Genomic DNA, 13,547 nt, shown 5'->3' on the forward strand with positions numbered 1-13,547 from the left:
AGACTAAGGGAACAGCATTGCCGCCCCCCCGCCCCCTTGTAATGTGGAGATCAGGTGGAGGGAACGTCGTAGGTTATTAGATGTTGACTAAACACGTGTGTGTCTTTTCTGCTCCCTGTCCCATCTTTTCTCCCCGCTCCCCCTCTCTTCCTCTCTCTTTTGCATCACATCATGGTCAGGAAATCATAAACTTCAACTGCCGGAAGCTGGTTGCCTCCATGCCCCTGTTTGCCAACGCAGATCCCAACTTTGTGACGTCCATGTTGACCAAGTTGCGGTTCGAGGTGTTTCAGCCAGGGGATTATATCATCCGGGAGGGCACCATCGGCAAGAAGATGTACTTCATCCAGCATGGGGTGGTGAGCGTCCTCACCAAAGGCAACAAGGAAACCAAGCTGGCAGATGGCTCCTACTTTGGAGGTGCGTGTTAAGTCAATCTCACAGTGACACCCACTACTATTGCTCATACATTCCTTAACTTGTCCTGGACGAACAGGGATGGCAACATGTGGAACTGATAACCTAGGCACCTCCTCCCCCACCCTCCATCTCTTGTTCTTCTCATGGCTCAGCAAGATGTCAGACAGGCATAATGTATCATCAGCAGAGCTCTAGAACAGTGAAACTAGTATGAGGCCAAAAAAGACTATAAGAGAAGATCTAGGATGGTGCTCTTACTAGTAACATGGACACACCCCTCCTATCAGAGCCCTGTGGAGACCTCACTGACAGCCCAAGACAAACAGATCTCTGGTAGATGGATGTTTCTGTGCAAGCACTGGAGGCACCACAATTAATGGTCTTCTGAGAGGGAGCAGAATGAAACCTGCCTTTCCTTTCTTTTTAATGGGCCTTTTCTCCATTAAAAAATCCCTATCATGCATCATTAAAAAATCCCCATATTTCCTACGGATTATTTTGCATGTCCCTAGCAAGCTGGGTCTGTTTGCTGGGGTTTGGAGTTACAGGGTTGGAGTCAGGATACCTTGACTAACAGATTTGATTAAAATTGCCCATGACATTCTATGTGTTTTAGATACCATACACACAGTGACACACACACATGGCATGGTCTCATAAGCATCATTTCCTTAGGAAAGCAGCCTAATAATGCACTACAACCTTGTAGTGCTGCTGTGACAATGCTTTGGGGTAGACCCAGAGTGAATCCTGAGAGTGATGCTAGTGGATTAACACCCAACAGACAGCACACAGAAAAGTGCTGTCAGTCTTTGGGTCATACTATCTGTCTTTAAGTGTCTGTTGTAGCTGCCCATACTCTGTGTGCAGTCAGTGGAAAAGCAGGAGTCAGGAGCTCCGCTGAGCATTCAAGGAGTGTCTGTGCCCAAGCGAGGCATTTATGGAAGAGTCAAGGGCTTTCTGTACTGTAACCAGCTGAGCATCCTCCTAGGAGTAGATGAGTGCTGTGTAAACACACCAGGAATTAGTAAGTGCCACTAGCTTGACTTTGCCTGACAATCTGTAAGCTTGTGGCATATCTACAGAAAGCTTTGAAAACTTTGAAAAGACAAATCTTCCAGGTGTGGTGATCAAAATTACTACCAGGCGCCAAAGCCCCAGGTCAGCACGGAGTCTTTACTACAAATCTAGAGAGAGAATTAGCTTCAATGAGAGCAGAGCTTGACCTTCTGCTCCCAGTGCCCATGAGGAGCTGAAGAAAGACAGGTTCTCCAGTCTGAATGCGCAAATGATATCTTTGATAATCCACCATAACAAAACTTGTCTGGCTAATTAGATCAGCAGAATCCCTGAGGTGCAATTGTGTGCAGCAGCTGCCACAACTGAGCCCCCTGGTATTTTTAAATGTTAGTGCATATGCAGAATATTACCACTGTTGATGTTTTCAGTGGAAGACCAGGTAGAGTCCAGCTAGAGAGGAGACTGGGTGGCAGGCAGGACTGCCTGTGAGTGACAGTGCCAGGTCTCATATTGCAGAGGTGGTGTCTATCCCCATGTTCTCAGGCTGGGTCTTTGATTCCAGAAATCTGCCTGCTGACTCGTGGCCGGCGCACAGCCAGTGTGCGAGCTGATACCTACTGCCGGCTCTACTCCCTCTCGGTGGACAACTTCAACGAGGTGCTGGAAGAGTATCCCATGATGCGGCGAGCTTTTGAAACCGTGGCTCTTGACCGGCTGGACAGAATTGGTAAGTAGAAGGTGTGAGAGTCTCCTTCCCATTACCTGCTGCCCTGACACCCCATCTCCAGGCTTCATCCTTAGTTCCTTTGCTGGAGTTGTGAACTGAAGGAGACCCCAGCTTGTCTCTCCTTGCCTGATTTCAGCTCCTACAAGGAGCCCCATTCACAATCAGTTAAATCCATTTGCTTCTCTCTCTTTCTCTCTCAAATACACACATTTCAGCTGGCTCGTGCTTCCATTTGTTTCCAAGAAGTCTTTTTGAAGAACTGAGATTGGCAGTCTGAGGCCATCAGGGCCATGGTGGTGAATTCACTAAGTTTTGAATTATAGCTCAGAATGTGTACATAGTTGATAAACACGTAGCCTCCCACAGCCCAAATTAAACACAGTTTAGCCAAAGAGTATTACTGGATTGTTATAGCTCATAGTGACCAATCCCAGGATGCTCTTCTGTACTGTGGGAGACAACTTGTGCTGCAGACATCCTTGTCTAACTAGAGAAGACTAGGATAACGTTCCTTGGTCACAACTAGAGACATTTAACACAGAGATATTAAGTGACTTATGCAAGGTCATGCAAGAAGTCTTTGCAGAGCCAAGGGCCAAGCATTTCAGAGTCCCGGTCTAACAACTTTAGCTTCTTATACATCTCTTTAAATTGCATGCATTTTCATTGCTTTTCAGAATGAAAAAGGTCAGCGTAGGTCTGAGTACACTGCAGAAGGCAAGGAGGATAATGGGGTGAGGGGGGTAGGGAAGAAGTTGGCATCCCAGCAAGGGGTATAGTGCCTCTGGGGCTTTTCATGCCAGGAACATTGTATTCTGTGCATCTCATTATCTGCTGCAAATCAGAAAGTGTGACCCCTGAGGAAAAGGTTATAAGCTAAATATGTAGAGTTTGGCAAAGCCCACGCTAATGAGGCCCTAGTGTAAGTGGCAATAGTCCCATCGCTTGGGTTATTAAAATGAGACTGTACAAACCGCTGAGAGAATGTAGTGTCAGGTGCAACCAGGGACGAGCCAGCTTGACTTTAGCTCAGATTCTCCAGCTTTGGGTGGTCAGTGCTGCTCAGCTTCTTAGCCTCATGCTCTTTGTGACCATGTATACAGGTGGACAGGGCATCCTGTGCTTCTTGTCTTTTGCTCTGTGTGCCACTGCACATGTAACTAAAATTCCTGGAAAATTCTGAACCAGCATAAAGAACCTCACATGCTTCTCCCCTTAGGAGAAGTTCCGCTCCACAGACAGCTGCAAAATGTCAGCATAAGGTCAGAAGGTGACACAGAGCAACTGAAACAACAGGCCCTTTGGTGCGGAGCTCAGGCATTGCCCTCCCCTTCTTTTGCCGTTCTGCTGACCTGAGACAACGTCATTCCCTATGCCGTAAAAAGGCAGAGACTTTCAGTCATACATTGAAAATCCTAGTGCTACCCTGGTTTCCCTGACAATCAGACTTGAGAGCTGCCTGTTCTCATTTACATCCTCTACTATCACAAAATAGCATCTTCATAGCACTTTCCAACCCTTCTGTGCCAAACACTCTCTGGCTGGAATTTCCCAAAGAGCCTACGGGAGTTATGTGTACCCTACTGAAACTGGCAGATCCCATGGAAATCCCTGTCTATAAATAAGGCATTTCTTCACCTTCCTCTGAAACATGCCCCATCCAGAAAGAGTAATGCAGTAGATGTGTGACAGCATGTGACTTTTTAGGGAGGTCAAGATCACTGCATTCTGCTGTGACTCTCTGGAAGCAGAGGGATTATTTGAGAGGACTGAAGTTAAGAAATAGCAGTTCATAAAAGCCAGATATGAACAAAAGCTGGACCATATTTTTGATTCTTGTTACTTTCAGCTCAGGATCTGTACACAAGATGGGAGCAAATGGGAGCCTCTTTCCAAGTCAGTGGTGCATTCACTAACTCCCTTTCACCCAGTTGACAACTTGTCCTTGAGAAACGTATGCCTCACTGAGTACACGAAATGATTCAGAGGGCTCTCTCTGTTCTGGTACCAGGATAAGATCCATCCAGTATTCCCTCTGTGCACTGAGGAATCAAGAGGGCGAGGGGGGGAAATCTCAGTCCATCCTGTCAGTGACAGGAGGAATGTTGACAGGATTACCTGCTATGTGGAGGATTTGGAAAGCATAGTGTGAGCTCATCTAGGTAGCAGGGAGACAGGATGAGGATGTAAGACCTCATCCCTTGAAGCAACCGGAGCAGTACTGGTTGACTGAAGGTGTGATGAGGCATTCACTTTGCAGAGCAAACACAGCTTGAAAGCCTGTGGCTAGGCAGAGGGGAAGGAGAGGGGCAGATGCACCCTGATCTGTGTGCCCCCATCGCTTCCTGCTGGTAGATGGGCAGTGCAGCAGCAGGAAGGGCACAGCCCCCAGGGTGCTGTCAGCTACATTGATCGCTTGGCAAAGAGCATGTTGATGTGTCCCTCTAAACTCTGTTGTTAATGGGAATTGATATTGGCATCCTGCCTGTGCCATGCATGGCTAGGGAAGTTTCCCAGGTGTTTTGCACTTGCAGAGCTCTTTAAAGACTGGAAGAGATTAGTCTTCATGAATTGACTAAGGCTGGGATTCTACAAAGATTTGTGTCCCTGCTTAACTCTGCTCTCTGGGTAACTTCAGACTCTAAAGAACTCCTCAACCTGCAGAATGTCACACACCTAACTCTCCACAGGCTCAGAGCGTGAAGATTGATACTCAAGGAAATTAGGGCAATCACTGATTAATGATAATTTTATCACAGATTAAATCTTCCTCTTTTTCTTGTTCTTGACCAGGCTGTGAAATTCTTTGTGGTGTTTGTGTGCTGAAATGATCTATTCATTTCTCCAGTGAGTAATTCTTTGTCTGACAAGCATTTGCTAATCATCCCAGTTTGTGATGTGTCAGCTACGTAAGTCACATCATTCTGTTCCTGACTGTCTTTGAAACTGGCTTTCAGTCATCATTGAAGCTTCACATTAGATTTTCACATGTATTTGTGCTTGTAAAACACAAGCACTCAAATGTTCATTGGAAGTAAATACAATGTGTGTTGTGAATATTGTCAAATCAAAATTAACTGATGCATTCAAAAAATGTTGGGGGACAATTATTTGTGCTGTAATAGATACCATAAAGGTCTGTCATAAGGTTGCTTACCATCTATATCAAGGCCAGTGGTGAGAGGTGAAAGCCAGAGGAAGTTATTTTTCTGTTTTCATCAGGAATTTCTTGCCATGTAGTTTGAAATGCATACGTTTTAAGTGCCAGTTGTGTATGTTTTGATGCAAGGATCCCAGTTAACCCATGATTAAAAGTGCCTTGCATTTCCTCCAGGTGTTCCAGATGCTAAAAAAAACAAAGAAAAGCTGAGACAACACAATGCTAGTCTCTAACTGTAATTATGTAATGTTATTGCAGTACAAAAGTGTCTGTTCAAGATCATAGTGGTAGAAGTTTTAAAAGCTTTGTCATATAGCAAGCCACAAAAACAGCTATTCCCACACTTTTTGACTGGGCACCCTGTTTGTCAGCTCATGATCACGCTTCTGCAATTGAAATCCTGTTGGGTTGGCAACCCCACTTGTCTAGGTCATGACTAATACTCTGGGATCTGCTGCCTCAGAGGAAGGGCTGGCCTGTGTTAGGCTAGGTGAATGGTGAATGAGAAGATCTGGGATCTGTGCCAAGCTCTGCCACAGATTCCCTGTTTGTCCTTGTCGTGCCTTTGCTCTGTGCCTCAATTCCTCATCTCTTCTAATATGGGAAAATAATGCTAACAAAGGTGGAGCTTGGTCTTTGAATGCTTTTTAGTTGCCTGCTCCCTTGTGTCAGGTGCACGAAATGGACTGAAATGTGAATAAATAAAACAATATGTACTCAGTGTAAATTTTACACTGTATCCACATTGTAGTCCCAAATTTTGTTTCCTTTACACAGGTGAGTAATCCCCAAAGAGCTGCACGTGAGATGAGCAAGCAGATTTGGTCATAAGGAGATATATATCTGATTTGAGGCTGCTGGTACAGGCACAGGTGACATAAGGGTCAAAGTTCCTGTGGCCCAGGTATACAAGGCTAGAGTGTGTGTGCTTTGGGAGAAAGCTTTATTTCAAAATCACATTAAACTCTGCCCAGCCCTTTAAGGAGGTGGAATGTTATTAGCCAAGTACTGAGCAGGTGAAGGTATCAGTGGCTGACAAGGTAACACAGATTCTCCTGTGTTGTGTCCTCTCTCATCACCTCAATAACCCATGAACATAACTGTTTATGAGGAATCAAAGGTCAAATACCATTATGTGTGTTCCTCTGACTTGAAATCCTCTCCCATGTTTTCCAGCACTACAATGTGGAGATCTGAGTCTGACTTACATAGTTGACAGAGAGAAAAAGGCATTTAAAGTGTGATTTGTCTTCTCCTAAGGTGGTTATCTAAAATATCTTAGGTGGATCACACTCGGGAAATGCTATCTAGGACAGATGTGCAGGGTAGGAACTTGGACTTAAGCAGGAATTGAACATTTGATTTTCTTTGTATTTGGAAGTGAAGGCCTAGACTCAGAGTATTTTCTGTTTAGCCTAAGGAAAGATAGCAACTTACTAGCCATGAGTGAATGCAGATTACTTCAGCTTAATAAAGGTGAACTGGGAATTGCCATTTTTCATGCAACTCTAGAAGGACAATAGAGCCCAAGACACCACAGTAGACGGGACAGTGAGGGGTGGTGATGAGATCTCAGGAGACCCATCTTTGACTTTGTAAATGACCTTGGTCACATCAGTTTATCCCAATCTATGTCTACCTTGCAGGGTGCTAATTCTCTGGGAAATATGGTCTTCTAGGCAAGAGTCACTAGTAGTTGGACTCCTGGGAGACATTAAGCAGAAGTGAGAGAGTTGAGGGAATTCTAGGAGGTACAATATATCTGTACCCTATCTCCATGGTTCCCCCAAGTTACTGGATTCCTTTTATATTTAGAGAGCCACTTCCACAGCTCTTTGCTATCTGCATCAAAATAAAACACCTGTTCAGGTAACATTTTACCATTCCAACATCTTTAAAAATAATTTTCAACCTGCTCTTCAATTACATGAAGTAGGACCTGCTTACCAACCACATCTCTGGACTCAGGGGGCATGTCCTACCTTGAAGTCAGTCCGGTAGCTATCTGCAACCGGCCCACACTGCAAAACACACAACTGACAGAAAAACTGCCAAAATGTCCAGAGTCTTCCAGAATATCTCTGTCACAGCTGTCAGCTCCAGTGGGACACTGAGAATTGAGTGCAGGAGCTTTGGCTCCAGACACAAGCACTTCTGCCACTTGAGGAGAAGGCAACTCTTTGGCTTCAGTCTCTAGTGATAACTACCAGCCAGGACACCATGCTTTGGGCAGCACAGGGCATCACAGGCACTCCAGAATGACACAATTTTTATACCCCTTCATGGATGTTCACAAACAGCTTGCTCTAGATAGCTCTGTATATTCAGATTTATTTTCTGCAAAGCACTGTATGAATGGTATAAATGTGAAGAGTGGGAGGGAAGAGCTTAATTTATTTTAAGCTTTGTTTAACTGTCATGAGGTTTATCCGATAACATTACTCAGTGTGTGTCATTTGATCTACAGCAGTTTCACCCAGTTAAAGGTTGCATTCTGTCTGTTAAAAGAGATGCCACATATGTTGGAAGGTATCTATTCATTTTATAGAAGAGGAGAAGCAATCACTGGCAGGCCTGAGTGGTCCAGGGAGGGAAGACATCCACTTGGAAAGATTTTTTAACTAATTTTTGTTTTTGAAGATGGTGACAAGAATTCAGCTAACCAGTACAATGGGCTCCGTGGTGATAAAATTTGTTTCACTTTCAATATGGTATTTGGCTTTCCTGCAATAAAATCCCCGTGCACAGGTGTAACTCCACATAGGCTTGCAGAGGACGGAACAGGGGAGGAGATATTGTTGTACTTTAAATGTACCAACAAGGGATACAGCTGTAGCAAGAAATGACACTGCAGTATGCAGGTGGGTGCTGCCTTGTACGTATCATGGCATAAGAGTACACAAATGGCAACTACTGCAGAGCAGTTCATCAAGAGCTGCACATCTAGTTTGTAACGTGTTTACACATCCAGGCTTTCAAAAAAGTTAATCTGAATTAGAAACCTAGAGCAGATTAATTACGCTGAACTCCTTAGTCGATGCTCTTAGAGTTGATTCAGCTGGCTTTGCATTGCTTCCAAGAGGTACTTCAATTCTGAGTAGAAAGCTTTACCTGATAGTGAATACAGTTCAGTGTGAGTTAACTTACGTTTGAAAGTCAGGCTTGAATGGGAAAAGAGTACATAGACAGGGATTTAAGAATTATTTTGAAATCTGTGTTCCAGCTGATTTCAAGGTATACGTGGACTCCTAAGGCAGTTGCAAGAACTGGTGCAGCCAAGACCTTTCAAGCAATATAGTCTCAGTGCAGAAGACTTCCCCTGGGGCACAGAAGCAGCTGTGGCAAACTGCCAGTTACTGAGTATGTCCAGGGTTTCTTTGCCTGCAGTTGCCAGTTGCTGTATTGCCCCTCCAGGGACGATGGCAGCAAGCTGAATTACCACAGGAGACCAGCTCAGGACACAAGTAACCCATAGGCAAGGGAGGGCAAAGACCACCTTTAAAGCTGCAATGTGCTGTGAGCCCTTTGCTGCAATCAGTGATCCAAGCAGGGTGTTTAGTATCCAGTCATATGAATAGTAAGAAGCCAAGACCTGAAAGAAGTAACCATGTGGCAGGGGGAGGCCACTACGACAGCAGGCCAGGGCATAAGCCAGCCTAATAAAGTGAGATTATTTCAAATACATGCAAATGCAAAAGCAATTTAGTGACCTGAATTCTTAAACTGCAGCCAGTAGGCTTAGACAGAAGTGAAAAGAGAAATGAACAGAAAGTCACAGCTGATTTCCCTTGTGTCTGTGCAGAATTTTAACAGAAGGCTAATTTTGATTATTTGATAGAAGAATTATTATTGAGCGCTGGCTCCTTTTATGAAATCACATGAGCCTTTCTCCCTGTTCTTTTGTGCGCTGTCTACAGTTGAGGAAAATCTGAGTATGCAATTCTTTATTAAGGAAGGAACTCCTGTTTGCTTAGTTTCCATCATTTTACATACCACACTGCACTTCAAAGCACCAGTAGCTTTGTTATTAACATCTTCTAGGCTCTAAATATCTTCCTCCTCTACCCCCGCTCCGCCCCCCCCCCCCCCCCATTTAGCCTATTGTTGCAGTGAGGAGAACGGAGTTTTTAGAACCCAGAGAACTCCACTGATTATATTTATTTATGTCTGCTTATAGGAAAAAATCATATTGTGTTAGGAGCTACACAAAGAGAACAAAAAAGTCAGTTGTGCCATGGGAGACCTTTTAGTCTTAAGTCCTTTAACTGACTGTGCTCCTGTAGCTCCCTCCATTAGTTGAACTGTCCTTCAGTTCTGTTCAGGAACACATCCAGCCGGAGTGGCTGCGTGGGAGCCACCCAGTCCACCCTTCAGCAGGTGTCGCACACCCCTTGCCCTGCAGAAGCCCAAGGCAGCTTCTTTCTCCTCTGTAGAAAGGTGAGGGGCCTTGAGCTACCACAGAGTAGCCAAGGGTGGGGACTTGGTGCTTGAGGCAATTGCAGATGGATCCTGTGCCAGTTCCGTGGCATCTCAGTGAATTTGCGTAATGCTTTTGGGTTTGGGAGAAATGCTTGGGTGGATTGATTTACCTTGGTGCCTTAGACTCTGCTCAGCACTTTATGTGGGATAAATAACATAGGAGAAACTCTTAACATAGAGCCTCTGTACTTTCATGATTAGATTGAAGGCGAAACGGGAGTCCCTTTTCCTTCCTCCTAATGAAGCTTCTCCCTGCCTTAGCAAGAACACAGGACTCTATTGCGGTTCACTGAGTGTAGCTGTGAGCTGCAGAACATAATTTCAATTAGGGTTACACAGAGCCAAACTAATCAGCCTTTCAGTCTTCTGATTCCTGTCTTTTCTGCTCTCCTTTTGAAGCACGTGCTATGACAATAAATCCAGAGCAGGAAAAATGACTTTGAAACTGGAGAAGTTTCGTAAGTAAGATGAGGAGGAAAAATAATCTCAGAACCACTAGCCCAAACAACCTTGCTCTTAATGCCTTCTTCAACTGGTGGCTTGTTTCATGCAGGACCTCAGTCAGACAGACCTGCTGAGAAAATGTCTTTGTCCCACCAGGACTCTGCTGAGTGCCTGTTCTCATCTGGTGCTGTCTGGAAGGAGGGTTTTCTCCAGAAGCAACTAGTAAGACTTATATTGGTGTGTGGAAGCATCATGTAAATGATGCAATTCTTTAGAATAGTGGAATTAATTAATTTTTCAGTTTTCTAATAAATTAAAATTTTGAAAAATTATTTTGAAAAAATCCTCTCCCCTTCAATAACTGAAAGAATGTTTTCAGTAATGTTTTTAAATGTTCTGGAGCAGAAATTTGAGACTTCCTTGGCAAAACAGGAAAGAAAAATTGGTCTAATAAAACAGTTAATAGATTCAAGCTGGTGTCAGGAAAACAGTTAAGTGTAATGTAATTTCAAAGGAAAACCAAAATGTTCTGTTTTAAAAAGTAACAAAAATAATCATTCCAAGGCTTTTGCTGGAATTATTTTATCAATTTGACACAAATTTAAGAGCTTTGATCACACCATTTCCAGTAAATTGTATGCATGTTTGGAACATGTTAGCATATTCCCTATTTAGTGCTCTGCCAAGGAAACCAGGGTCTGCTGTTCTGTTCTTTCTGTGTTGTCAAGGGCTCAGGTTATGAAAACATCAGTACCCTCAATTCATCCGTGCAGCTCTGATTAACATTGCTATGAGTTCTCATTTGAATTGAGAGCAGCATTGGAAATTGCAGGCTATTCAAGCACAGACAAGCAAATCAGAAGCCAAAGACAGGTGACATGGAATTAAAAGAGTGAGATGAAGTGTAATGATGGAAACACAGAGCAGTTGCTGGTATTGAGCTTTTTGGAAAGCTGCACTAGCAACATCTGCTGTTTCTCCTTCTTCTACTCCTAGCCATTCCTCTTCAGCCTGGTTTCGCTACAGTCTGTTATCAAGAAAGCAAATGTAGTAAGGCGGCTTTTTTGCCTGTCTGCTTTGAACTCGGCATGCTGTCTCCCATCTGCATCCTGACCTTGCAGTTGTGCAAGATAGCTACAGATTCCCCATGCTGGGATTTGTACCTTCAACTCTGGAAAAAGTACCATCAACTCCATTACAAACCTGCAGTCTGAATCCCTCTTTAACTCAAGTGTGCTGGCCGTATTCTCTCTTACCAGTCAGTTTTATTTAGATAAGTTGCTCCTTCTCTTCAGACTGGAGCAGTTAGTCTTTCTGTTTAAGCAGCTTTTTGCGATCTAATTTATTTGTGAGCATGTATGTCCTTCTAGTAGATACCAGGTGGAAAGTACTCTATGGGGGGTCTGTGTGCAGCGTGACCCTCTGTGCCATTCACTCCCTTTCACTGTATGTTCACTGCAGAAACACTCTTTTAAGTTTAAAGGTGACATTCTGCTCCCTCTGGTGCACCTGACTGCATGAATGGCAGGTAGAACCATTTAAATGTGTCTGTTTAGGGGTATCCAGTGCTGTCTTATTCTAGTCCAGTATACAATGAAACAGACATTATGTGTGTATTGTATAGACATACCCTACACATGTATTTCCCGTGCAGACAAGCTCTGTAACGACAGCTCAGAACACTGTTTGCTTTCAGGACTGCATCCTTCCAGATGTGATATCTTTTCCGAAGGTGAGAAAAGAAAGGCCAGTTCATATAGCATACTGCTTTTTTTGGAGGGAGCAATTAGCAGTAGGTAAAACACAAAAGCATTAAGCATCACATACCACTACCCCCAACAGACATCCCCCAAACGTGCCAGTTGCAGATCCAGATTCAAAACCCTCGTCAGCATTTTAGTGGTTTGGGTTCATGGTGCAGTTCAGCCCACTATAGATTGCAAGCTTTACCCACTCTGAACAATTGCATAGCACTATTGTGTAGCACTCGGTTGCTAGAGCCACGTCTCATCCTTTATAAAGAAATAAATGCTTGATTTTAAAAAGTACAGTAAAGGAAAAACCTTTAGTGTGTTCTTCCAATGCTTAACTACAGTTACAGTTAGATTGCTCCTTCTCTTTATGGGCTTGTCTAAAACCACAGTGTCTCATGAGTCCTTCTGGAACTGAAGGGAGTAGTTCTTAGCAGCTTCCTTCATCTGTGAAGTTTCCAATAAATCAGTGTCAAATCAACTCTTCTGAGAGAAGCTGAATGTGTTTTACTGATGTTTTTCAGGCCTGATTCTTGTGGATGTTCTCTGTATCTTTTCATGCTTTGCAGTTAGACACCAGAATTAAACCACACTGTATGCCTTCCTAGCATTATGTGTGATAGTTACTAGTATCTCCTTTAAACTTTGCAATTTCCTCCTTATTTGTGCAATAATTTTTTTACTTTTTTTTCTGGTGGTAGATTTGGAACTTAGCTAGTTATATTCAAGACTAGCATTTCAGCGTTTAGGACACCAGGATACCAGCTACCCTCTTCATAGTGTCATTCAAATTCTTTTGCTTGTTTGCAGATGTTTGTTTTTACATTTGGCTAGAACAAGAGGCATGTCCTTAAACCCCTTACTCTTTTATCTGTTATGGATGTAAACGGTACACTAAAAAACCCAAACAACAATGTCATCTATGCACAGAGATGTACCCGAGTCTGCATATAAAGATCTGAACTCTGACTGGTATAGGACTGGAAGGAAATTCCTCTGGAATCTCACTGGGAACTACTACCCAACATGGCAGTCCACTCTTGGAAACTATCAGCTGACCAGCTTAAACAAGAATGCTGTGTGGGACAAATTAAATATCATACTGTGGTCTTAATAATATCAATGGTTGACTTATCTTGAAAGTTGTGATTTCATGAAAGCGTGGGGACAAGTTTAATGGACAAGCCCTTCCTTGTTTGCAGAAAACTTCATTGATATGAGCTGCGCTGCCAGCCTTTAGTTCTTAAAGCATGACATGATTTGGGGGTTAAAATACAGAAAAAGAGGCCCTTCCACATCCCAGGCCTCCATTCCATACCTGCTGCTATCTCATCCTCTGTAAATCCGTGGCAACTGGCAAGATGGGCAAGATGCTGTCTGTTTGCCCTGGACCTGTATGGGAACTAGAAGTGATCAGACAGGAACCAGCAGAAATGACATTTGAATCAGAGGAGAGGTTTGCTAATGGATGCGGAGCCTGAGGGTACATTTGGTTCAGTTCAGAAGGAGGGTTAATACAGCTTTTGATCTGATCCAAACTGGCTGG

At 43.6% G+C, this 13,547-nt stretch overlaps 1 protein-coding gene across 2 annotated transcripts in view; it reads left to right on the plus strand.

Moving 5' to 3' along the window:
• The window catches only part of HCN4 (hyperpolarization activated cyclic nucleotide gated potassium channel 4), a 119,381-nt gene that overhangs the window by 97,979 nt on the left and 7,855 nt on the right, over positions 1-13,547 (plus strand). For both annotated transcript variants that reach the window (XR_013929771.1, XM_080397341.1), the window contains exons 6-7: positions 180-420; positions 2,003-2,167. Coding sequence is in view for 1 of the 2 variants with exons in the window: in XM_080397341.1 (XP_080253467.1) it covers positions 180-420; positions 2,003-2,167 (406 nt within the window). In the remaining variant the exon portion in view is untranslated. The remainder of the gene's footprint in view (positions 1-179; positions 421-2,002; positions 2,168-13,547) is intronic.

The sequence above is a fragment of the Falco punctatus genome (assembly GCF_963210335.1).
Source record: "Falco punctatus genome assembly, chromosome: 7".
Classification (NCBI taxonomy): Eukaryota; Metazoa; Chordata; class Aves; order Falconiformes; family Falconidae; genus Falco; species Falco punctatus.